At 36.8% G+C, this 25,544-nt stretch overlaps 2 protein-coding genes across 2 annotated transcripts; both read right to left on the bottom strand.

Moving 5' to 3' along the window:
- Positions 1 to 1,735: 1,735 nt before the first annotated feature.
- Positions 1,736 to 2,683, bottom strand: LOC110284085 (olfactory receptor 4A16-like). Its single transcript, XM_021149707.2, has one exon. It carries the CDS (start codon positions 2,681 to 2,683, stop codon positions 1,736 to 1,738), a length of 948 nt encoding a protein of 315 aa, XP_021005366.1.
- Positions 2,684 to 13,707: 11,024 nt separating this feature from the next.
- Positions 13,708 to 14,718, bottom strand: LOC110311072 (olfactory receptor 4A15-like). The gene is made up of 2 exons (XM_085834714.1): positions 14,688 to 14,718; positions 13,708 to 14,630 (listed from the first exon to the last, which is right to left on the bottom strand). Exon 2 carries the CDS (start codon positions 14,623 to 14,625, stop codon positions 13,708 to 13,710), a length of 918 nt encoding a protein of 305 aa, XP_085690840.1. The 5' UTR covers positions 14,626 to 14,630; positions 14,688 to 14,718.
- Between the last annotated feature and the right edge of the window lie 10,826 nt (positions 14,719 to 25,544).

Here is a 25,544-nt window from a genome sequence, read left to right as displayed (position 1 = left end):
TAAAATTAAAACAAGAACAGTTTATAAAACTAAAAAAGAAAAGAAAAAATAAAGAAAAAAACTAATATTTATTTTAATAAGAAAGCAATTGATCTAAAATTCACATTAAATTTCCCAAATAGGGAAGAAGTGGGAGGAGTTTTATCCTTCTTAGCTTTACTCAGCTGTTTGTATTTCTTTGTGTAGGGTTGTTGCCTCATTGGCTTTTCCCTATCCACTGTGGCAAATTACCAAGGACCAGGCTCCCCCTGGAGAGGGACTCTGAAAGAAGGGATGTCTGGGAGCAGCAAAGACAAAGGACTCAAAGTCAAATCCTGGGTCCATGCTGGCAGCCTATGCTCAGCAGGAGACAGCTTTCCAGCCAGCCTGCTCTGCTTCCATTTTTTCTGCTTTCTTTCTCTCTGATTTGCTTCCTCTGGAGATTTCTATTATATGTGAGTTCACTGTCACTCCCATCAGACACACCAGAAGAAGGCATCAGATCCCATTACAGATGGTTGTGAGCCACCATGTGGTTGCTTGGAATTGAACTCAGGACCTCTGGAAGACCCATCTCTCCAGCCTCTCTGGAGATTTCTAGACAGCTCTCTTTGTCTCTCTCTGTCTGTCTCTCTCTGTCTCTGTCTCACTGCCCTGTCTCACTGCCTCTCTGTGTGTCTCTCCTTGTCCCTCTGTCTCTATCTCCCTCTGTTTCTCTCTCCCTCTCCCTCTGCCCCTTCCTTTCCCTCTTCCCATCTCTCTCCCTCCCTCTCCCCTCTCTCTTTCTTTCTCTCTTCTGCTCTAGTCAGCTCTCCAAAGCAGTTCTCTTTTGCTATTCTCAACAGTTCCCTGGATAGCTCTTCACCTACATATCATAAGCCCAGTAATAATAATACATAATTTACATACAATCAGTCATTTACTCCAGGTTTCCTTTTGATTATCCTATGAATCAGCATCCAGACACACCCCAGCATACACACACACACACACACACACACACACACACACCTGAATTCTTAGGAAACTTCAAGCACATATTTTCTTTTCACTTTGCAAACAGATTTAGAGTTAAGCACAGATAAGCTAGCTGGAAAGGACCCATTCTACTACAGCTGTCCCTAACCTTCCTGTGTCCCTGGCTGACCTTGAATTCAGGAATCTGCCTGCCCTTGTATCCTCTTGAAGATCCCAGAGTTTGTCATTTTGCTGAGACATCAGCCACACTTCTGCCTCCTGGGCTTGTGCTGTCTGACGGAGTCAGAAGGGTTAACATTCCTTAAAAGAAGAGTGCAAAATAAGTACAATATTATACAAACAAGCCTCATACCCATGGCAACCATCGATACTCGTAGAGACCCATGTCTGCTGGCCTGTCCCAGGGGCAGGAACCATGTCATTCTGTATCCACCAAGGCCATTCCGGACTCAGCATTCATAGGGAACCTTTTTGTTTGACAGCAGTCTTTTAAGGCAGTAGTGTGTTTTCTACTTTTATAAAACACATATTCTTGTAAGTTATAAATTGAATAAAATTGAAATGTTTTCAAGGGCAACATAGTTTTATAATCTACCTATCTAAGTAGAACTATTTTAATAATCTTCTATAATTAGATTTATCATAAAATAATGTAGTATCAACAATACCTATTAGGGTATTAATACTTTATTAATACCTATTCAGGAACTAAGTGGGTACAGTTTAATTTGTTAAAATCTTCTGGCTGTCTATTACTTAAGAAATACAACAGAAGTCCTCAGTGTGGGGAATGCACTCTTACTCTGCCTGTAGTTGATGTTTTACACCAGAGTTTTTGCATTGCATTTTTCATCTCTGAATTTCTCAGAGTATATATTAAAGGGTTCAGCATGGGAGTGATAACTGTAAAAACTACACTTATCGACTTATCAATGGGAAAGTTAGACACTGGTCTAACATAAATAAAAATGCAGGGGACAAAAAAAAGCACCACCACAGTGATGTGGGAGCTGCAAGTGGATAAGGCTTTACGTCTCCCTTCCTGACTGTAGTTTTTAAGAGAGTTTAGGATGAATACATACGAGATTAGGAGAAGAATTAAAATGACCATACAGATTGCTCCACCATTCGCAACCACAGTAAGTCCAATGAAGTAAGTGTCAATGCATGCAAGTGTCAAGAGTGGGTACATGTCACAGATAAAGTGATCAATGACATTGGGTCCACAGAAAGGGAGAGTAGACACAAAAGCAAGTTGAATCACGGAGTGTACAAACCCACCAACCCAGGCTATCACCAACAGAAGGATGCAAACCTGCCGGTTCATGATGGTCAAATAGTGAAGGGGCTTACAGATGGCCACATAGCGATCGTAGGCCATCACCACCAGCAGGAAGACCTCAGCACCACCAAATAAATGCTCAGTAAAGAGTTGGCCCATGCAAGCTGAGAATGAGATAGTCTTTTTGTCAGAGAGTAAGTCCATAATCAACTTGGGTGATGTGGAAGTGGAATAAACAGCATCCATGATTGACAAATAAGAGAGGAAGAAGTACATTGGGGAGCCCAAGGAGGGGCTGGCAATCACTGTGGCCACAATAAGCAGGTTGCCCACCATTGTTACAATGTAGATGAGTAAAAACATGACAAACAATGCTTTCTGTCCAGCTGGATCCTGAGTGAGTCCCAGGAGGACAAATTCTGTGACATTGTTTCTCTGTCCCATTTAAATATATTTGGATTGTTTCTCACTGGGAAAACAAAATCTGCAATGATATAATGAAAAGATCATGAATCTATTCTATTCTGAAGCACATCTTCATCTTTATCTTCTATAGTAGCAAACATGTAGGAAGCATTTAGTAGCATCTATCCAGGTTCTCATTTAACTAGAACAGTAGATTTTCTCTTAGAGATTTTGTGTTCCTCAGATGATTTCATTTGAAGCATTTCAATTAATGTCTCTGACTCTAAGTCTTAGTAAATTAACAGAGACCCAAGCCACAATAAACAAAGAAACAGTTCCTGATTACAACAAACCCACTTCTTAGTAATGTCAGCTATTCACAAATATATAAGAAGATATAGAGTTAGTTCTTTGAAATGATAGAGTTGTATCTGTCAACAGGTATATAAAATATATGTATGCATAAATTGTATATATCATCAAAACATATCTTATAGAAATATTTCACAATATATATATGTAAGGTGGTCAGTTATTCATGTCTCAAAGGATGCTCAGTCTTTTGAATTACTCACTGAATCTCAAGATACTACATGAAATAACCAACAACTTCAACCTACAAGATGTATGGGATAATGACACAGAACATGTATGTGGGAGTGACCAACTTATAACTAATCCACTTGAAGGCCCATGCTATGAGAGAGAACTCACACCTGAAACTACCTGGATAACCAGGAACCAGAGGTTGGTAAGTTCAGGGGCCCAGGGTAGATTCAAATATGACTGGCAAAAAATGAAAAGAAAAATCAGTAAACTGATTCCTAATGATATTCTGCTGTTCCCATAATCAGTGCTGATTGCCATCAGAGGCCATTATCCAGGAACTCATGGGAGCAGATGCAGAGACTCACAACCAAACACTAGGAAAAGCCAGAGGAGCCCCACAGAAAAGAAAAAGGAAGGATTCTAGAGCAAAAAGGGTTGAGGACACCATGAGAACATGTCATACAGAATCAACTAAGTGGGGCACATAAGAGCTTACTGAGAGTGACACAAGGGTACAGAGAACCTTGTGGGTCTGACATAGGTCCTCTGCATTTAAGCTTTGGTTGTGTTGCTTTGGTGTTTTTGTGGGAGTCCTAACAGTGGAAGTGGAGGTGAATCTGACTCTTTTGCCTGAGCGTGGCATATTTTTCCTCCTACTGGACCGTCTCATCCAGTCTTGATGTGAGTGTTTGTGCCTAGCCATATTGTAATTTGTTATGATATGTTTGGTTGATATCCCGAGAAGGACTGTTCTTTTTTTTTCAAGGGAAATGGAGGAGGAGTAGATATGGGGGGGATGGAGGGAACTGGGAAAAGTGATGGGAAGGGAAATTGAAGTTGGGACATAATGCATGTTAAAAAGCAAATACTAACATAAAAAAGTAATTATCTTACTATTACATGGACCAATTACTTCATATTCCTTGTCCTGCCAGCTTTTAAAATCTTGCCCATTGCCTGTTTAATACACTGATTTGAAAAAATAAAAGGGTTATATTTATGACCCTGCTTTTAAAATGTTTCAATTAAACAAGGTAAATAAATTCATGACTATGGCAACTGCTACATTAGAAGCTACTATGTTAGGATTATATCTATTTTAGGCTTATTTGTTTTGGTATAAACACATTTATAAGAAAATATAATATTTACCGATTTTAAATAGAAGCAAATACATACACAGATATTAGATGACTATGAAGAGAGACATGTGCACACTTTTCATACAGACAGACACACACTCACACACACACACACAAGCACACACACACGCACAAACATGAATTATAGTGTAGAGTGACAAGCCTAATCAAAGGAAGACTAGAAACAAAGTAAGAAAAACAAATCTAGAGAAGATAAAATAAAACAGGGACCAGAGAGAATCTGCTATTTCACTAGATGGCAACCATGATGTGCCCCCTAAATGTCTCATAATATAAAATCACTTAAAATCAACATTTACTATATAACAGTAGGTGAAAATCCTTACCTGCTAGGAAACAAAAGCTTCTTGGAGAAATAAAGATATATATTTTCATTGCTGTGCAAAATTCTGTTAGGGAAATCAACCTAATCTGGAATATAATTTCATATATCAAATATACAAACTCAAAATTTAGCAACACAATTTTTCCTTAAAAAAACACACACAAATTTTTTTTCTAAATCATTTCTTGTGGAACAATGAAAACTGACTCTGCTATGAGGACTCATGATAGACATATTTACAGTTAACTGCCTAAGTGTTAGTGCCTCTATTTACCAATCCAAACTGTCAAGTTAATTTCTTAGAAAAGATGATTAAGGTTTTCCACAAGTATAAGCAGTTTTCTATTTTATTTTCAAGAATCATTTTTTTTATGGAAAAACTTCTTCCTTCCTAATTAGAATAACTATTTGCACATCTGTACAATTTCACCAAGGAAATTCAAACCTTTTAGAAAATTCTGGGAGCAGTCATAGATATGAGAAGAGAGCATGCTAGTCTGAGGAATGTGATACAAATAAGGCATCGTCTTGCTTGAACAAATGGAATTCTCAAAATGCCCTCAGGCCATTCTACCTGAAGAACAACTCCTTCCTTTATATGTGCAGATACAGCTTACAGCTTTTATGTCATCACTAGTTTAACATTAAGAGACAAGGGACTGCAACCGTAATAGATTTATTTGTTAGACTATTTGGAACAAATTCAAATTCAGCAAGCTCTTCCAAACAAGTTTCTTCCTTGGTCAAGTCTCTAGAGAAAAGAGGGCTGCCAGGAGATTCTGACTTATTTGTAATGTAATGAACCTATAAGATGAAGTGAAAAATTCTGATTTGCAATGATTAATAAAATATGAATTGTAAATGATCAAATATTTAGTAAGTCCAATAGTATTTAGAACATTTTGAAGGAGAGCACATGCCTATCCTCCACTCCAACCACCAAGCACACAATGGCATTCCTCTGTAAGGCTCACTCCAGCCAAGCAGCTCTATGTGTAAAGCCAGAGAACTCAGAACTTTAGACTGCAGCACTGATATCTAGCTCTTCAGAAGATGGTCTGTGTAAGTTGTGCACTGTTAGAATGGAGGCTTTGGTTATGCTCTGACTCTGAATCAGAGGAAGTTGTAAGGATGTTTACGGTGTCAATCATTTCACTTCTTTTCAGTATAGTATGAATTGAATAATATACTGAATTTGTATAGCAAACTAAAGACAGGGAAAACAATTCTTTTTCAATGTGTACACAATGCCTGAGGGCTTCCACTGTTTTTCTTATCTTGGCATCCCATCAGCTCCAGTGAACAGATATAGTATGTTTAGTCAGACACGGGATCTTTGATGTCATAAATACCCATGTAAACAAACTTCATTACAAGTTGTCTGTTTACAACTTCCAAACTAAATGAAACAAAACCATCAATCCCAAATGTTATATGTATTTCTTCTAAGTTAAACACTATGCACTATGAAACATACTTAATTCTGTAAAAATTATCAACATAAAGACATCATGATACAAATTATCATTACAGAATTATGAGCTAATATGTACACCAGAAGAGATGTAGTTGTAAGAAATAAAAATAAATTAATTTGAAGTTTATCTCATTTTTCTGACAAATTGAAAGCTGACAATTTCAGAAGAGTGGATCAATAAATGAAGTTTTTTAATGGATAAAATTTCCTGTGTCTCCAAACTGAATTCAAAGAACTACTAAGGCTTCTTTAAGTCTGAGTGAAGTGAAAGTGTTTGTAGACCATTCGATGCCTACACGGGGTCAAAATTGGAATATGCTTCTTTAAGAAAAATATGTGGAATGTGAAACTACCCAAGGTGAATGAATACTGCATATAATCTCCCTCCTCACTGCACAAAGTGTAAATGAAGTGAGTTTTGTACTCATTTAGTGGTATTTGTCCTTGGTCTTTCAACTGTGTCAATTAATGTTACCTTCATGCTTTAACCATGGACACTGAGACTCAGCTCTTCAAGTCAGATCAACAACAAAAACTGGAGGTAGTATTTCAGCTCAGGTTTACTGACTCTGTATGTAATATTCTTTCCACTTACCTTTTCTAATTCACAAATCAGGGCAAAAAGACTATTTGGTTGCCTTTATTTATTTATTTGGTGGTTTTTCACTTCAGGAAACCGCACACCATGCCCTTTACCTTCACAACACATGTGTATCCATTTCCCTCTTATGACTGGTCAGAAATTATAATAGTATTCATTCCCCTTAGGTAGATTCACATTCTAGAAGGTTTTGTAATGTCTGCTGCAGTTGATATCTACCTGGAGTGTTTGACCTCAGTTCTTAGCCATGACAAATTCATGTCTGATTCAACTAGCTCTTTGATCCAAGACGTATCACAGACCCCTACGGCACAAAGGAAAGCTCATACAGAGGGAGAATACCTATCCTCTCAGCTTTCTATTATGTGCCACATTAAAAAGCAACATGCTCAACTTAATTTCAGAAACCATCACTTCTAAGACAGATGTGCCCAGCTTAAAGACTTCCTTTGATTCATTATTTTCTGTAGAACAAGTTTGAAGAAAACCTGACTATTTCTAGGAAACCCTAACTAAGTATCCTCCTGACATATTTCTTCTTTCAATTTGAACTCGCATTTTTACTTCTCCCATGATCCTCTCACATTTTATTCTTGATACTAGCTTTGCCTTCTTGTTTTGTTTACAGAAGCTGGGAACATCCAGGACATCTCCCATACCATTCGAGCAACCTTTTTACAAATAAAAGTCTCTCTAGGGCTTGTAATATTATTGGTGTGGAAAAGCTAGCATACTGTATCCAAAGTCATAATACCACACAGAGTTATCATGTTTTTGCTGTTGACTTTAATGTTAATGGTAATCCCATGCAAGAATAAAACCAAACATCTTTTTATCTCTCTCATCTGCCTCACCAAACCCTCCAATGATGCTGAGGAGAAGGTAATATACACAAGGTAGGCAAATTAATTTTTCCCTTTAGATGCATGAAAACACGAGTGTTTGACATATTTTTCAAAGAGACAGTGATTGGAGATGACAGATGCATACATGTGCACAGTCACACCCATACCCATGATGAGAAATAGGTAGAGGAGAGCTAAACAAGACTGAATATTAGAAAAATTTCCTGCTTGGTTGGCCTTATCACATGGAAAATGAAGACATGCCATTTTGCTAATAAAAGTTTAAGAAAAAAAGAAAGAAAGAAAAGAAAGAGAAATACATAGGGAGTTTTATCATAGTGCATTGCCACCAGATACACCAGATTCATAGAAATTCTCTATAACCTAGATCTGGTACCACTCCAGAATACTGAAAAGAGATTATGTGTTTGTCACATATGAAATTGAAAGGATCATTTCTCAGTCCCAAATATCAAAAAAAGAATAATACAGAGAGACTATGAAATGCAGTCAAAAGCCTTACAAACAAAAGAGCCAATGACCTGTGGGGATGCTGTTGTCCTAAGAGACAACAAAATGAGTTCATTGTCTGCAAAGAAGTGGACACTATAAACAATCAAGCTTGACTTGTCTGTTCAATTGTTTTATATACCTGATCTGTCATTCAAATAAAAACATAAAAATGAAGAACACAAAATGTGACTGGAAGACAGAGAAAGGAAAAAACATAGAGTTGATGCAGATAATAAGAAAAAAAAACTATTTCGAAAGTCCCCTATACCCTACCCCACCCTGCTCCCCTACCCACCCACTCTCACTTCTTGGCCCTGGTATTCCCCTGTACTGGGGCATAAAAAGTTTGCAAGACCACGGGGCCTCTCTTCCCAATGATGGCCAACTAGGCCACCTTCTGCTACTTATGAAGCTAGAGACATGAGCTCTGGGGGTACTGGTTAGTTCATATTGTTGTTCCACCAATAGGGTTGCAGACCTCTTCAGCTCCTGGGGTACTTTCTCTAGCTCCTCCATTGGGGGCCCTGTGTTCCATCCAATAGCTGACTGTGAGCATCCACTTCTGTGTTTGCCAGGCACTGTCATAGCCTCACAAGAGACAGCTATATCAGGGTCTTTCAGCAAAATCTTGCTGGCATATGCAATAGTGTCTGCGTTTGGTGACTGATTATGTGATGGATCTCCAGGTGGGGCAGTCTCTGGATGGTCCATCCTTTCCTCTCAGCTCCAAACTTTGTCTCTGTAACTCCTTCTATGGGTATTTTGCTCCCAATTCTAAGAAGGGGCTAAGTATCAACACTTTAGTCTTCCTTCTTCTTGAGTTTCATGTGTTTTGCAAATTGTATCTTGAGTATTCTAAGTTTCTGGGCTAATATCCACTTATCAGTTAATACATATCATGTGAGTTCTTTTGTGTTTGGGTTACCTCATTCAGGATTATATCCTCCAGATCGATCCATTTGCCTAGAAATTTCAAAAATCCATTGTTTTAAATAGCTGAGTAGTACTCCATTGTGTTGAAATGTAAATGAAGAAAATATCTAATAAAAAATTTGGAAAATGTTAAAAAAATACTGTTTGCATGACTGAGCAACACACATTTGGCAAAGTGTTTAAAACTTAATTGCAGTTAGAATATCTCCATACTATTCTATACAATTTACTTTATATCATGCTAAAAGCATGCATTTGAACAGAAAGCTGATATATTGTTCTTCGTACCTGTAATTTTATTTTTAATTCAATTGAAAACAAAACAAAACAAAAACCTTTTTTTGTTTGAGAGAATAAAAATCTTTGGAGTGGTTTAATAAAAAAGAAAAGATATATTTAAAGATGAATTCAAACTATAGGAATCTGTAAATCACTAGAGATAATATATGAATTTTGAAAGCTTACATACTGAAAAATATATTAGTTAAAATGTAGGACTCAATATTTAGATTTAATGGCAGGTTAGAAGTGCATGATAGAGAATTAGTCAAATGGAAGGAATGTCATATATGCAAACCCCAAATAAAAAACAACAAAATAAGTGAAATAAATATTTTTTAAAGAATATATGAGTTATTGTCATTTCCCATAGTTGTTTTCAGAAGTTGAAGATAATACACTATTGCTGATGACACTACACACATGACAGAGGCCTGGGTGGAACTGAACTAGACACTCATGTGGAAGTCTCCTTTTTGTGAATGGGCTTTCACCATACAGCTAGAATGAAGGCCTGATCCATGGAAGGGAATTCATCCCTGGTACTGGAAGTAAACATACCCACTACCCAAGACTGATGAAGTGACAGACAGAGAACAATGGACTAATGCCATGTTCCTAAACAGTTGTAATCTCTAACTACATTCTAAATAGTTACCCATATGCCCACAGATTAGTATAGCTCTTAATCCTCAGCAAAGAGGCCTCTTTTTATACCAGGTGAAGACTACAAACCCCTACTCCTAAGGCTCAAAGAATCCATGGAAGGTGAGTCAGAAATATAAGCCCTAGCTGTAAGATGTCTAAATCTAGATAAATTCCCTAGACATGAGAAGGAATATACACCCATGAGATCAGAACTCTATAGTTTGCTTGAACAAAGCTTGTATAATGACAACACCACTTTTCATCCTAACATAGATGGGGAAAATTCCACAGTGTTTCTGCCTGCCCCGAGATGAAGAGCTACAAGTGGTTAATAGCTGATGAGGAAACAGAAATCAATTTCTTTTAGGGAAGCCCTCTTATATAAATTGCCCAATCCCAAATGGCCAGCTATGGACACACAAAGAAATAAACGATGCTAAATTGACTCAGTGGGTTTACATACATATATATGCAATAATTATAATAATTTAAGAAAAGATAGTTATGAATCTGAGGGTAGGTAAGGGGCATGGGAAAAGTTGGACATGGATGATGGAAATTTAGCATTCGTATATGAAGTTATCCAGAAACATTTACCTAAAAAAGGAAAAGAAATTTTGGGAATTATCTGTTATGCCTTTGGTATACTTACTACACCTTTATCTCAGATTCTTCAGTCATTTGGTTAGGAATCTTGATAATAACACAATGTTCTTTAATATTGTAGTCTTATTTAATTTCTTCATAAATCCTTGCATACAGCACTCAAACTTGTCTCCCATGCATGTTATTCTTCTGCTTGGTGGAGACTGTTAGCAATATTTATCTTGTGATTTTCATTTGTCTTATTTAGTATTTTAATTTCCAATATTTACTTTTCTCATTTTTTGTTTCCTTGATGGAATTTCATGTTGATTTTGTCATCCACTCCCTAATAATCTTTTTGATCTTCTCTTCTATATGGCTCCCTGATCCCTGAGTGAAGGAGTTTAGTGAAGACAATTCATTTAAGACTAAGTGCTCTATTCATAAGAAACATTAATTTGAAATAGCCTGCTGGGGACAGCATACCATGACAGAGACTGCCTGCAGCAGGCCGGGATAAGACATCTCAAAAGGCAATGGGAAGTCTTTGTTAAAAAAAAAAAAAGGATGTATTGGACCCTAAAAACCAGGAGACACATCCCTCCATGGGACCTGCCATTAGCAAGTCCTCAGAAAATTGGACTACCAGAGGATCCAGCAATACCACTCCTGGGCGTATATCCAAAAGATGCTCCAACATGTAATAAGGACACATACTCCATTATGTTCATAGTAGCCTTATTTATAATAGCTAAAAGCTGGAAAGAAGCTGTATGTCCATCAACAGAGGAATGGATACAGAAAGTGTGGTACATTTACACAATGGTGTACTACACAGCTATTAAAAACAATGAATTTATAAAATTCTTAGACAAATAGATGGATTTGGAGGATATCATCCTGAGTGAGGTAACACAATCACAAAAGAACACACATGATATGCACTCACTGATAAGTGGATATTCGCCATTAGAAATAAGGGACTGCCTGCTGAACAGACATCTCAGTAACCCACTGAAGCTCTTTGTAAAAAAAAAAAAAATGCTGTTCCCATTTCTCTTAACCTTAGCCCTGAATAAGGACTGTATAGGTTTCAGTTGTGCGTGACTGCTTTTCAGTTAGCCTTGGTGTGCATAATTATTCTATTCTAGCTGACTTTCCTACTCTCTTCTTCTGCTCTAATGAATTCTGTGAAACTAGAAGTTCTTTGATGCAATGATTCTTAAACAATTAAAAATTAAGGCATAAGGGCACAGCACAGCACAGTTCTAATGGTCCAGGTGCATGCTTTGTGCTCTCATCTTGGAAACAAGGCAATAACTGCTCAATGGTAGTTTCAGGTTAATGTTGGCCTTACAGAGACTTTTGGAGAAATTATTAGAAAACTAAGCAGAGTCTGAGAAAGGAATAAGCTATTGAAGTTATGAAATAACTTTTGTACATTTGAGAAGTGGTTCCTGGTCTCCTTTGGATATGTATGGATAAGAAAATATAGAATTCAGAAAATTATATATTAGTGAAAGTAAGTCAAAACACTGAGACTCTTAGGAGAGTCATTATGTGCAATGTGCAGAGGCAGAAATTTAGTGGAACTGCTGAGTTAAGGACCAACTTGATTCTTTCTGGCCACTGCCTGGCAGGTTTGCCCATGTCATTAATCATTAGAGCTTCACAGGAAAATGCATGTAGCTGACCTCAGAGTTCTAAGCTCTCTGAAGTATAATAAAGTCAAAAGTTAAAGTTTAAATAATGACAAGATTGCAATTATTATTTTGACCACAGGCCTGGGAATAGGGGAAGCTTGAAATTTTGGGGAGCAACTGTAAATCTTAATTCTTTGTGTGATGTGGTCATTCTTTTGAATTTGACTTGGCAATGATTATAGTCATCAATGAAAGAATGGATAGTGAAATTGTCATAAATGTACACAATGTACTCGGTTGTTAAAATGGAATTATGAAAACTTCATTGAAATGAATGAATCTAGAGAAATAATCATCCTGGGTCGGTGTCACAAAGACTCCCTAAAAGTATTATATGTTTTCTTACATATGTCTGCAAATACTACCAGTGGTAGTATTTAGCAGTGCATCACTCTGGACAGGAGGATTAGGCTAGGGTTCTGTGGAAACAGCATCCATAGGGGCTGATACTCAGAGCCAGAGATTGTAGGATGGTACAAGGAAGACTCTGAACCAATCCATTACTTTCTTTCTCTTAACTATATTTTCCTAACAGTTTTCTTGACTGTGGTATTTTCTAAAATATGACTCTGCAATGTATTACTCTACTTCATGGACTGAGTTCTGCTATTTTTACATACGAAAGTCAAGAGCTATTCTCTTTCAATATGCCACGAGCTCTTAAGGAGACAGACATTGAAAAACTAGCAAAGTATCAGGCATTCTAAGCTCAGAACTCTGATGGGTTGTTTTTGTAACTATGAAAATATGTTAGCAAAGATACCAGCCACCATATGAATTCATATGACTTTCAAATTGTGAAAATATGAAAATTTGATATTTTTCTATATATCTCCATTGTTCATTTAGATATTTTTATGAACCTGTGTATATGCCTCTTTATCATTAATATTAAAATTGCAATATTATTTCTATTTAATACTAATATGTTAAGAATTTTTAAAATTACATAGAAAGCTCTCTTTTAAATATAAAACTAAAATTACATTTTAAATATTAATGTGCCTTTAATAGTGTGAGAGGTAAAGAATGATCCAGGTAGCTATATATTACTTCTTTATTCTTGGTGATAATTTTCCCAGCTCTCAAAAATCAATTAAATTTATTTAAGAAACACAAAAGAATTTTCCATAAGGTAAAATAAATTTACATTATCAATTATGGCAGATAAATCTTTTAGTTGCCCAAATTTAAAATATGTTTTCTACATTTGTGAAAATCTTAAAAATGCACATTGTTCATTGAAAGAATTCACATAATTATTTTCATTACTCTTATTTACTAACATTGAGGAGAAACTTAGTGTAATAAAATAATTTTCTGACTTTCCTATGGATTTCTATATTATGTATAGCATTAGATATTTTATTAGGGTGGCAGTCCCTAGAAGAGTGACTCCCTTTCTTAGTGCCCATCATTTTATGGTCGATTTCTCTTTCACTTCATTTCCCTTTACTTGCCCAAAGTTTCCTCATGGCATTTTTCATCTCTGCATTTCTCAGAGTATATATGAGGGGATTTAACATGGGGGTGACAACAGTGTAAAATACTGTCAATGACTTATCAATGGGTAAGGTAGATGGAGGTCTCACATACATAAAAATACAGGGAACAAAGAAGAGGACTACCACAGTGATATGGGAGCCACAGGTGGATAAGGCTTTGCGCCTTCCTTCCTGACTGAGATTCTTCAGGGAGTGAAGAATTACCCCATAAGAAATGACCAACAGCATAAAGATGACCACACATATTGCCCCATCATTGGCAACAACTGTGAGGCCAATAACATAGGTGTCTGTGCAGGCCAATTTTAATAAGGGATACATGTCACAGATGAAGTGATCAATGATATTAGGACCACAGAAAGGAAGGTTATATACAAATAGAAGTTGGACTACAGCATGCAAGAAACCCCCAAACCAGGCCAATAACAACAGCAAAACACACACACGTTGGTTCATGATGGTCAGATAATGTAAGGGTTTGCAGATGGCTACATACCGGTCATAGGCCATGACAACTAAGAGTAAGATTTCAGCTCCACCAAACAAGTGTCCTATGAAAAGCTGGCTCATGCAAGCTTTGAAGGAAATAGTTTTCTTCTCATAGAGTAAGTCTATAATCATATTTGGTGTAACTGTGGTTGAATACACAGCATCCATAAATGATAAGTAGCCAAGAAAGAAGTACATGGGGGCATCTAAACTTGGGCTGACCACAACAGTCACAACAATGAGTAGATTGCCTGCCATTGTCACAACATAGATGACCAAGAACACAACAAATAATATTTTCTGGCCTTCAGGACTCTGAGTCAGGCCCAAGAGAACAAACTCAGTCACATTGTTTCTCTGTTCCATGTGTTCTTCAGTATATTTTTATGTTAGTGTTCAAACAAAGTATTGGAAATGATAGCAGTAACTTCATGAAATTTTAAAATAGTGTTTATTCATTCTGGAAATAAGAAAATAGAGATCATGGTTTATTTTATTCCAGAACTTATTAACAACACAAATAGGAGTCTCCAAATTCAATGGTGTTACAGGTTAACTAAAAGAGCAATACTTTAAAGACATAGTCAGGAAAATAACAAATTGTGAAATAAATGAGCTGTCATATTTACAAAACCCAGTAACTGATTAAATCAGACATAAAGCTAATACACTAATAAAAGCAGAATAAAGATAGTTTAAAGATATAATATAAAATTAAAGTACATTAATATAAAGAAGAAAAATGCACTCAAGAAATTAAATAATAATTAATCATAGAGAAAATTATAATCTCAAAAATAAAACATAAGTTTTTAATTACATAAAACTTAACTTTAATGTTTAAAAAACAATTAAAATAAATACATGCAAATACATGAAAAATACTATAGGATGTTGAAACACAAATATAAGCAGAAAAAGAAAAAAATATATGTGAGTTTATATCTATCGAGTCAGCGATAAATTACTCAAATAGTTGAAAAGGATATTTAAATTTTATGTTTTGGACACAATTTGACAATATATATTGAATGAGAAAATATAAGACCATATTATCTCACCAATCTATCCTTTAAAATCTGTCCCATAGAAATTAAAGTCAAGGTCCATGAAGATATACTTCACTGTTTTATTTATAATCATATGAAGAAACAAACTTTAAAATAATAAATAAAATGGTAATAAATAGAGAGAATACAAAATGCATTAAATATAAAATGTCCACATAAAAGAGTAACAATTACTCCAAAAGACTGCTCAATAACATAAATAAGCATAATATAATACACATGTTTATTATAAGTGCTTCTCATGAAAAAATATGAAACAATATGTTTTGCGACAAATATGTTACATTTTTACTATTGATGTAGGAAGAATCAAGAACTTTGATATGAAGAGATGAAACTGACAGGAGGAAAGAATTGAGAGAGGGAGGAAGAGAGGAAGAGAATGATAATATGATTTCATGTACCAAAAATCTATACCATATACATGTGCACACAACACAGCACACATGAGGAGGTCAGAGGACAATTTGCAGGAGACAGTTCTCTTTATGCACCACGTGGGTCCTAGAGAACAATGAAACTCAAGTCATAAGGTTTCATAGCAGGCATCTTTACAAGCTGAGCCATGTAAACAGCCTGTCTTTCTCTTTACCACTCTCAAGAACACTACTCTCATATTTTTCCTTCCTTTCTCTCCATTGTATTTCTCTCCATCATATTTCATTATTATGTCATCATACTTATATAGATTTCATTAAAAAGTCTGTTCTTTTGCCCCACATAATGTTCAATGAGTCACCTTCATACATTCTGTGCTCATTTATACCCCTCACTTCACTAAACCTGTCTGGTTTTGTTCTTCCTCTTATCTGTCCTGCTACATGTATTACTTGAAGAAGCTGCATGCTAGTTATCTTTAAATCCACTCATTCAACAACTGCATTGCTATGCCATTCTCCAATGCCTCACATATTAAACAATGCTAAGAGAAAGACTGACTTGACTCTATCAACTGCCTATTCAGTGGAAGATCACTCAAGTAGTTACACTAGGAACTAATTACTAAGAATAGTAATCAGAAAAATATATTCTGGATTTTTTTAAATGTATTAAGGCATCCAAAAGCATTACACTTTTATGTGGACCTACATACATTATAAAGGTCACACTGAACCCTTAATGGGGATGATTATCCTCAGAAGAATTTTTAAAAGACCCTTGCAAATAAATATATATTCTTAGTTATTTAAATAAGGATATAAACATTTGTCTCAAATTCAGGAATATGGTACCTGACTAATAGTCCTGAATGATGACAGCTTCACACATTTGACTCTATTTCTTAAGAGAGCACAAAGTCTGTGGATATTTTATACAGCACACAATGACAAACCATCCTATCATTTTAAGTCCAATGGTAATTTCCTTCTAATTAGATTCATTGGGACTTTAATTGTAATTGTGAAGGCAGGCTATGCATCTCCAGAGATTCTATAAGGACAATCACTATACATTTTACAGAAACATAACCTTTGAGAAAAATGTCATGAATTAACAACTTGAGGGCAAATTTCCAAACAATAAAGTCCAATATGGCTCAAAAATTAAAGTGCGTATATGAAAGTCATTGTGAATATATTGTTTAACATATACTTTCTCTGTTGACAATTGATCTTATAACCAGAATAAGAGGAATGTTAATTTCAGAACTATTTGCCAAAGGCTTAATTCAAATGTAGAAATTTCCCTTAAGTGGAAAACAGTTTTAAGTTTATGTAGTTTTACAGGCCAGATGGTAGACTGTGTATTTGTATGAGTACAAGAGTTAGGAAATAGAAAGAGGGGAGAGATTGTTCTATGTCTTTCAAATATCTCAGAGAATTGCCAGTAAAATGGACCTGGAAGTCCCTAGTCCATAACACACACACAAGAAAGACACACACACACACACACACACACACACACACACACACACACAGAGAGAGAGAGAGAGAGACCATAGAATTGCATGAAAGTGAAATACATATCTATAGGAAAATAGTTATAAATTGACAATAAAAATATAACTAAAATTTAACAAATTGTTCATAAAACTAGCAGTCTAATGCATAAGTCTCTTAGGAACATATTCTATGTATAAAATGTCTACAAAGAAAGCTAAACTGCATAGTCAAATTGCATATATTCATATTTTAGAAGCATCAGTACTATTGTTTACTTTCTTTTAAGTATTTGATGAGTTTTATGGGTATAAAAGTGAAAAGAATAATTACTTGTATTTCAAGTATACCACTGATGTTTGGGTATAGATCTAAGATAAATAGATGATAGATAGATAGATAGATAGATAGATAGATAGATAGATAGATAGATAGATAGATAGATAGATACTCTGAAGTGGTAGATATAAGTAAGTCAATAATACACTTATCAGTTCAGATGATTGATAAGGTATGTTTATGCTTAGAAAAAATTAAAATTTATTCTTCCTGATTCATAAGTATAAACAGTAGTTAATGTTGTAGGCTATTGTATTAGTCAGAGTTCTCTATAGATACAGAACTGATAGAATGAATATATTAGAAGTGGATTGATTGAAGTGATTTACAGGCTGTGATCTAGCTAGTCCAGTAATAGTTGTCTTCCTATAGAAAGTACAAGAATCTAGTAGTTGTTCAGTCCACAATGCCGTGTATCTCAGCTGGTCCCCAGGCTACATTAAATCCTAAAGAAAAGGGCTCTAATGTTGAAGGAATGTCTCTGAAGTAGAATAAATGCACTTGTCAGCAAGATTAAGAGGAAGCAGGTAAAAGTGAAAGCTTCCTTCTTCTATGTCCTTTTATGGAGGTCATTGCAAGTGTACCCAAGATTGAAGGTGTATCTTATCTCTTCAAATGATTCAGTCAAGAAAATCCTTCACAGGTGTGATCACCTGCTTAAGTTTTAATTGATTCCAGATGTCATTAAGATGATTACCAAGATTAAGATGATTATACCATAGCTATAATCAAGAATTATTCTTAATACAGTTAATATTATAACCATAACATTTCACATTACATTTTATCAACTGACAAGCATTATGCTCTGCTTCTGTTGGTCTATTAAACATCCTACACCGTTCATCATGAATGAAAATTTTGCTGGGTATAGTAGTCTGGGCTGAAGTCTGTGGTCTCTTAAGAGTCTGCAATAAATCTGCCCATGCCCTCTTGGCTTTTAGAGTCTCTGTTGAGAAAAAGGTGTAATTTTGATAATTCTGACTTTAAATGAACTTGGCCTTTTTCCTAGTTGCTTTTAATAGTTTTTTTTTCTCTGTACTTTTAATATTTTCATTATGATGTTGTGGTAGGATTTTCTTTTCTAGTTCAACCTATGTGGAAATAACTCAGATGCCCCTCAACTGAAGAATAGATATAATTTGGTTCATTGCACAATTAAAACTCAGCTATTAAAAACAAGAACATCATAAATTTTCAGGTAAATAGATGGAACTAGAAAATACCAACCTTGAGTGAGATAAATCACAGCCACTCAATATTAGCCATAAAATACAGGATACCTACACTATAATCCATAGACTGAAAGAAGCTCAATAACAAGGAGTGCCCAAATAAGAATGTTTTATATATCACTAAGAAAGAGAAATGAAATACTCATTGAAGGTGAATGGAGAAAGGGAACAGGGTAAGAGAAGGGATGGGAAAGGGGATGTGTGGAGAATGTGAGAGAGGACCAAGAGAGTCAACAGAAATTGCCCGGGGGTGGGTACATATCAAGAATGTGCCAGAGACCTGGGATTGGGGAGTCTATTGGGGTGATTCTAGCTAAGACTCCAAGCAGTGGGAAATATGGAACCTGAAGTAGCCACCTCCTGTAACCAGGCAAGACTGGCAGTGGAAGGATAAGAACACCAATCCACTCACAAAATCTACTCAAAATATATCCTGCCTACAAGAAGAGCTGGCGAAAAGATGAAGCAGAGACTGAGGTAATGGCTGACAAATAACTGACCCAACTTGAGATTCATCCCATGGGCAAGAACCAGTCCCTGATACTATTAATGATACTGTTAGATTTGCAGATAGGAGCCTAACTGTTCTCTGAAAGTCTCCACCTAGTAACTGACTAAACCAGATGCAGAGACCTACAACCAAACATTAGAGGGGCGAGGGAAAGTCTGGCGGAAGAGCCCCAGCTCTTCCTGGGTCAGGATTGAGGGACTCAGAAATGATAGAGACTCCCACAAGAAAATCAACAGAATCAACTGTCCTGGACGCTTGTGGGCTCCCAGAGACTGAACCATCAACCAAAGAGCATACATGGCCTGGACCTAGACCCCCTGCAAATCTGTAGCAGATGTGCAGCTTAGTCTTCATGTGGATACCCCAACAACTCAGGTGGGAGTTTACCCTGCCTGTTACCTGCCTGTGGATCCTGTTTCCCTAACTAGGGTGCATGGTCTGGTCTCAGAGGGAGAGAACTTGGCTAGTCCTGCACTAGCTTTAGGTGCCAGGGTAGATTGCCTCTGAGAGAGGGTATTCTCACTTCTCAGAGGTAAAGGGAAGGAGAGATGGGGAAGAAGTCATCTGAGGGGGATGGGATAGGAGAAGAGGAAGGCTTCAATCATGAAAAAATAAATTAATGGAGAAAGACAAAACATTACATAGAAGTGAAAAAAATACATTGCCTGTATTTTTTGCCTAAGAGATATGATTTAATATATAGCTTTACTATACATAATAACAATTAGGTATGTATCTTTCATTTTTTTTCTTTTTTTCTTAGATATTTTCTTCATTTACACTTGAATTGCTGTCCCCAAGACCCCCTATACCCTCCCCTCCCCCATCGCCCAGCTCCCCAACCCACCCTCTCCCGCTTCCTGACCCTGGCATTCCCCTGTACTGGGGCATATGATCTTCAAAAGACCAAGGCTTCTCCTCCCATTGATGGCTGACTAGGCTATCCTCTGCTACATGTGCAACTAGAGACACAGATCTGGGGGCGGGGTACTGGTTACTTCATATTGTTGTTCCTCCTATAGGGTTGCAGAACACTTCAGCTCCTTGAGTACTTTCTCTAGCTACTTCATTAGAGCCCCTGTGTTCCATCCAATAGATGACTTTGAGCATCCACTTCTGTATTTGCCAGGCACTGACAGAGCCTCACAAGAGACAGCTATATCAGGGTCCTGTCAGCAAAATCTTGCTGGCATATGCAATAATGTCTGGGTTTGGTGGCTGTATATGGGATGGATCCCCGGGCGGGGACCATCCTCTGTATGGTCCTTCCTTCTGTCTCAGCTCTGAACTTTGTCTCTGTAACTCCTTCCATGGATATTTTGTTCCCCATTCGAAGAAGGAGCCAAGTATCCACACTTGGATCTTCCTTCTTAAGTTTCATGTGTTCTGCAAATTTTATCTTGGATGATCTCAGTTTCTAGGCGCATATTTTCTTATCAGTGACTGCATATCATGTGTGTTCTTTTGTGATTGGGTTACCTCACTCAGGATGATATCCTCCAGATCCATACATTTGCCTAAGAATTTCATGAATTCATTGTTTTTAATAGCTGAGTAGTACTCAATTGTGTAAAGGTACCACATTCCTCTGTTGAGGTTCTTTCCAGCTCTGGCTATTATAAATAAGGCTGCTATAAATATAGTGGAGCATGTGTCCTTATTACAAGTTGGAACATCTTCTGGGTATATGCCCAGGAGAGGTATTGCTGGATCCTCTGGTAGTATTATGTCCAATTTTCTGAGGAACCGCCAGACTGATTTCCAGAGTGGTTGTACAAGTTTGCAATCCCACCAACAATGGAGGAGTATTCCTCTTTCTCCACATCCTTGGCAGCATCTGCTGTCACCTGAATTTTTGATCTTAGCCATTTTGACTAGTGTGAGGTGGAATCTCAGGGTTGTTTTGATTTGCATTTCCCTTATGATTACGGATGTTGAACATTGTTTCAGGTGCTTCTCAGCCATTCAGTATTCCTCAGTTGAGAATTCTTTGTTTAGGTCTGTACCCCATTTTTAAATAGGGTTATTTGATTTTCTGGAGTGCATCTTCTTCAGTTCTTTATATATATTGGATATTAGTCCTCTTTATCGGTGCCCCTAGGGCTAGAAATTTTAGTGTTTTCAGATATTGATAATTAAAACTAGCACAACAATAAATGTGCACATGCTTAGTTCTTTGAAATATTTTTCAATTTTTTTCTTCATCTACATTCACAGGGGTAGGACTCTTTAATAAGTGTGTTTTCATCTCCAAAGAATATTATACTTTTATGCCGGGCAGTGGTGGCACACACCATTAATCCCAGCACTTGGGAGGCAGAGGCGAGTGATTTTTGAGTTCAAGGCCAGCCTGATCTACAAAGTGAGGTCCAGGACAGCCAGGGCTACACAGAAAAACCCTGTCTCAAAAAAAAAAAAAAACAAGAAATAAAAAAGAATATTTTACTTTTAATTATTTATATGTTTGTATACATGTGAGTTTACATACATGTTAGTATAGATGTCCATGGAGTCCAGAAGAGGGAATTGTGACATGGGATCTTAATTTGGCTCCTTTCTATCATTTTGTAACCTCCAAACTTATAATACTAAGTTTGGCTGGTTTTCTATTTGTGATACTCTTGTTTCTGTCTCTCAAATGCTGGAATAACAGGCTCATACTACCAAATCCAGACCCTTCGCCTTCTGCCAACAACTATTCTGATGGATATGAAATGACATGTCCTTCCAGGTATCATCTGCATTTTTCTAAATTTTAGTAATATGATGAAACATGTAGTGGCTACTGAGGACATTTGCAAGTCTCCTAATAATGTCTGATGAGAATGGATCCACAGGAGTTTTCTAGTTTATTAGTTATTGTTGTTGGTTTTAGAGGTGGTGGTGGTTTTCTTTCTTTCTTTTTCTCTTCTTCTCTTTTAGGTGTTTCTTTTATTTTTGGGATCATATTTATCCTCTTCATTTTTCTCCATCCAAACAAATTCATATACCCTTTGTTGGTCTCTTTGAAACATATGACTTTCTTTGTTGTGAATTGTTTTCATTTTTGATGCTGGAGCTCTTGCAGCATGACATTGAAATCATGATTCCTCTGCTTCCACTTCCCAGGTTCTAGGACTTCAAACACATGCTATCATTTCCAGCTATGTTAGTTTGGTTTAGTTTTTACAGTACTTAAGTTTCAACTACTGTCCCATATATCTATGTACACACTCTATCATAATGCTATATAAATGTGAGTTTTATTTACCACCAGTATACTAAAGTAATTAAACTATAAAATAATAATAATAATACATAGTTTCCACATTAATTGAATTTGTCATATGTGTTATGGAAAGAAAGGAAAATACAATATATAAGGAAGGAATTCTTTGCCCAAGAGACATGCATCTAATAACTAAGAAAAATGTCTAGTAATATTCACTTAATAAATGACATGATTGTCCTTTGATCCACTTTTCCCTTGCAGGGTATCATGAATTTGGTTTGGCCTAGCTGCCTTGAGAAGCATATATCCTAAGTTCTTCAGGTTAGAGTCCATGGCTCCTAGCTTCTATGAACCTCCCAGTTCCTCAGGAACCTATGCACTTCCTCAGGCAGTCAGGAGTTCCAGCCACTTCCTGCTTCACTGATGTTCCTTCAGAACTCAAGGAAACATTGAAGCTTGGCAGAAAAAATGGTTTTAGACATAACTCTTATGTATACATGCTGCTGTGTAGTTTTCACAGTTCATTGTATCCTGACAACTAAAACTGTATTAATCCTGGCAATTACCCTTACATTCTCTTTCTGATAAAACTTTAAAAAATGTGATTGTTCTCAATAAAATTGTTACAGCCTCAGTTTTGATGTGGCTCCTCCCAACCACCCTGATTGAATTCCTTGAGCTATGTCAGGTAGCCTTAGCCAAGTAAATAAGCACATTCCTCATTTGTCATCATTGAATATGGATACACTGTAGTTTTGTAGTTTATTGGGTTTTATTTTTGTTGTTTCTACTGTGGTTTCTTGTTATTTTTATTGTTGCTGTATTGTTGATCTATCAGTGTACCTGGTTTTGTGATGGGGTTTTGATCTAATTGGACTTGAGTTTTATGTAGGTTGATAGATACAGATCTACTTTTATTCTTCTGCATGAAGATATCCAGTTATACCAGCACTATTTGTGGAAGATGCTTTTTTCTATTGTATAATTCTGGCTTCTTTTTCAAAATCCAAGTGTCCATAGATGTGTGGATTTATGTCTGTGTCTTCCATTTAACACCATTGATAAACCTGTCTGTTTTTATGCCAATACCATGGAGTACAGCTTGAAATCAGGGATGGTGATACGTCCAGAGATTATTTTACTCTATAGGACTTTTCCAGTTATCCTAGAATTTTTGTTTTCCATATCAAGTTGAGAATTGTTTTTTCAAGATCTGTAAAAAATTATGTTGGAATTTTGATAGGGATTGCAATTAATCTGTAGATTGCTTTGGTAAGAAGGCCACTTTTACTCTGTTAATCTTAACAATTCATGAGCATGACAGATTTTTCCATGTTTCAATATCTCTTCAATTTCTTTCCTTAAACGCTTGAAGTTATTGTCATCCAAATTTTTCACTTGCTCATTTAAAGTTACCTCAAGATATTTTATACTATGTGTGGCTATTGTGAAGTGTTGAGACTTGCTCTTTTGATACATATTGTAATGATAAATACTAGCCCCCAAGACCTGGCTACTCACAGAAATCCCTTGATCCTTAATATAAAACTACTGGTAAAATAAAAATATTGACAGCCAATAGTTTGAGGAAAAGACATAGTCAGGGTTTGGGGTCCCCAGGTTTGATGTTACAGGATACCATTAGGAGAGATGAAGTTGGATTGAGGAAAAGATGTGCCATGGGTTAAAAATCTTAAAATCTTGGCTATGAGGGCTGGCCAGTTGGAGATAAGAGCAGGTCAGATGGACCATAATAAGTAATAACTTGGGGTAATTGACAGGAAAGTAGATTTTAATAACAAAGAGAGTAGAATCTGCCCAGCTTTAGTCCTGATAATATCTTATTATAAATTAAAGGTCACATGTGTCTTTTATTTGGGAATTGAATAATCAAAGGCAGGGTAGGACCCCCTAATTGAAATAAAATATTTTCTTCAACAGTGAAGGGTATTGTTTTCCTGATTTCATTATTAGTCCCTTTGTCATTTGGGTAAAGAAAGGCTACTGATTTATTTTTCTCTTTTAGTTAATCTTGTATCCAGCCAATTATATAGAAGTATATACTATCTATAGGAGTTCCCTGGTAGAAGTTTTGGAGTCATTAATGTATATTATCATAATATCTGCAAATAACAATACTTTGACTTCTTTCTATCAATCATGTATCCCCTTGATCACCAATTGGCCTCCTAAAATAAATTTGGTACAATCCCTGTGGGGCAATGGCCTATGTATAGATGGCCTGATCTCCAGTCAAGTTGAGGTCGTGAATCCTGGTAGGACCCAGTAGTGATAATTTTCACCTACACGGGATGGAAGGCATTCCCTCATGTATCCTGGACCCCTGGATCCTGTCGAAGTTACTGTCCCGACAGCCCCCACAAGAGAAGCATGTGGCTAGTAGTCACATACACAATGTCCCAAGCTTCTGACCTTCAGACTAGACTCCTCCCAGTTACCTAACAACAGCAAGTTAACAATCCCACTATAAGAGGGGATGCTTGGCCCCACCTCCTCAATATTGCCCGTGCTTTTGTTCCCCTGGTAAGAACACGCTCAGGGCAACCGGAATCTTCTGCAGCACAAGCTTTATTGCTTACCCCATCAGGAGCCAGTGGCGAAGAGAGCCAGAGAGGGAGCCAGAGAGAGAGAGAGAGAGAGATGGCGGAGCACCCTCCCTTTTATGGAGGACTGTCCTCCGCCTCGGACTTGTCACTCCCTGATTGGCTGCAGCCCATCAGCCGGAGTTGTCGTCACGGGAAAGGCAGAGCACATGGCGTGGAAAGCTACCCTGGCTCATGCGCAGCTTGCTTGTTTACTACTTAGAACACGGGTGTCAGTGCCATCAGCGCCATCTTGTAATGGCGAATGTGAAGGCGGCTCCTTACATCTCCCCCTTTTCTTTTATATAAGAGCAATAGGCCACCCATATTAATGAGAGTGGAGATAGAGGTCAAATCCCCAGTGTGTAAAATAGGGGCTTTACACAAAACCTCCTCCCAGGCTCATCACCCAAAGGGGTCTTGGTCCGCTCCCGTG

Source organism: Mus caroli, unplaced genomic scaffold (genome assembly GCF_978045245.1).
Source record: "Mus caroli unplaced genomic scaffold, Mus_caroli_1 scaffold_2, whole genome shotgun sequence".
Taxonomy (NCBI): Eukaryota; Metazoa; Chordata; class Mammalia; order Rodentia; family Muridae; genus Mus; species Mus caroli.
This window is presented reverse-complemented; position numbering and strand designations above follow the sequence as displayed.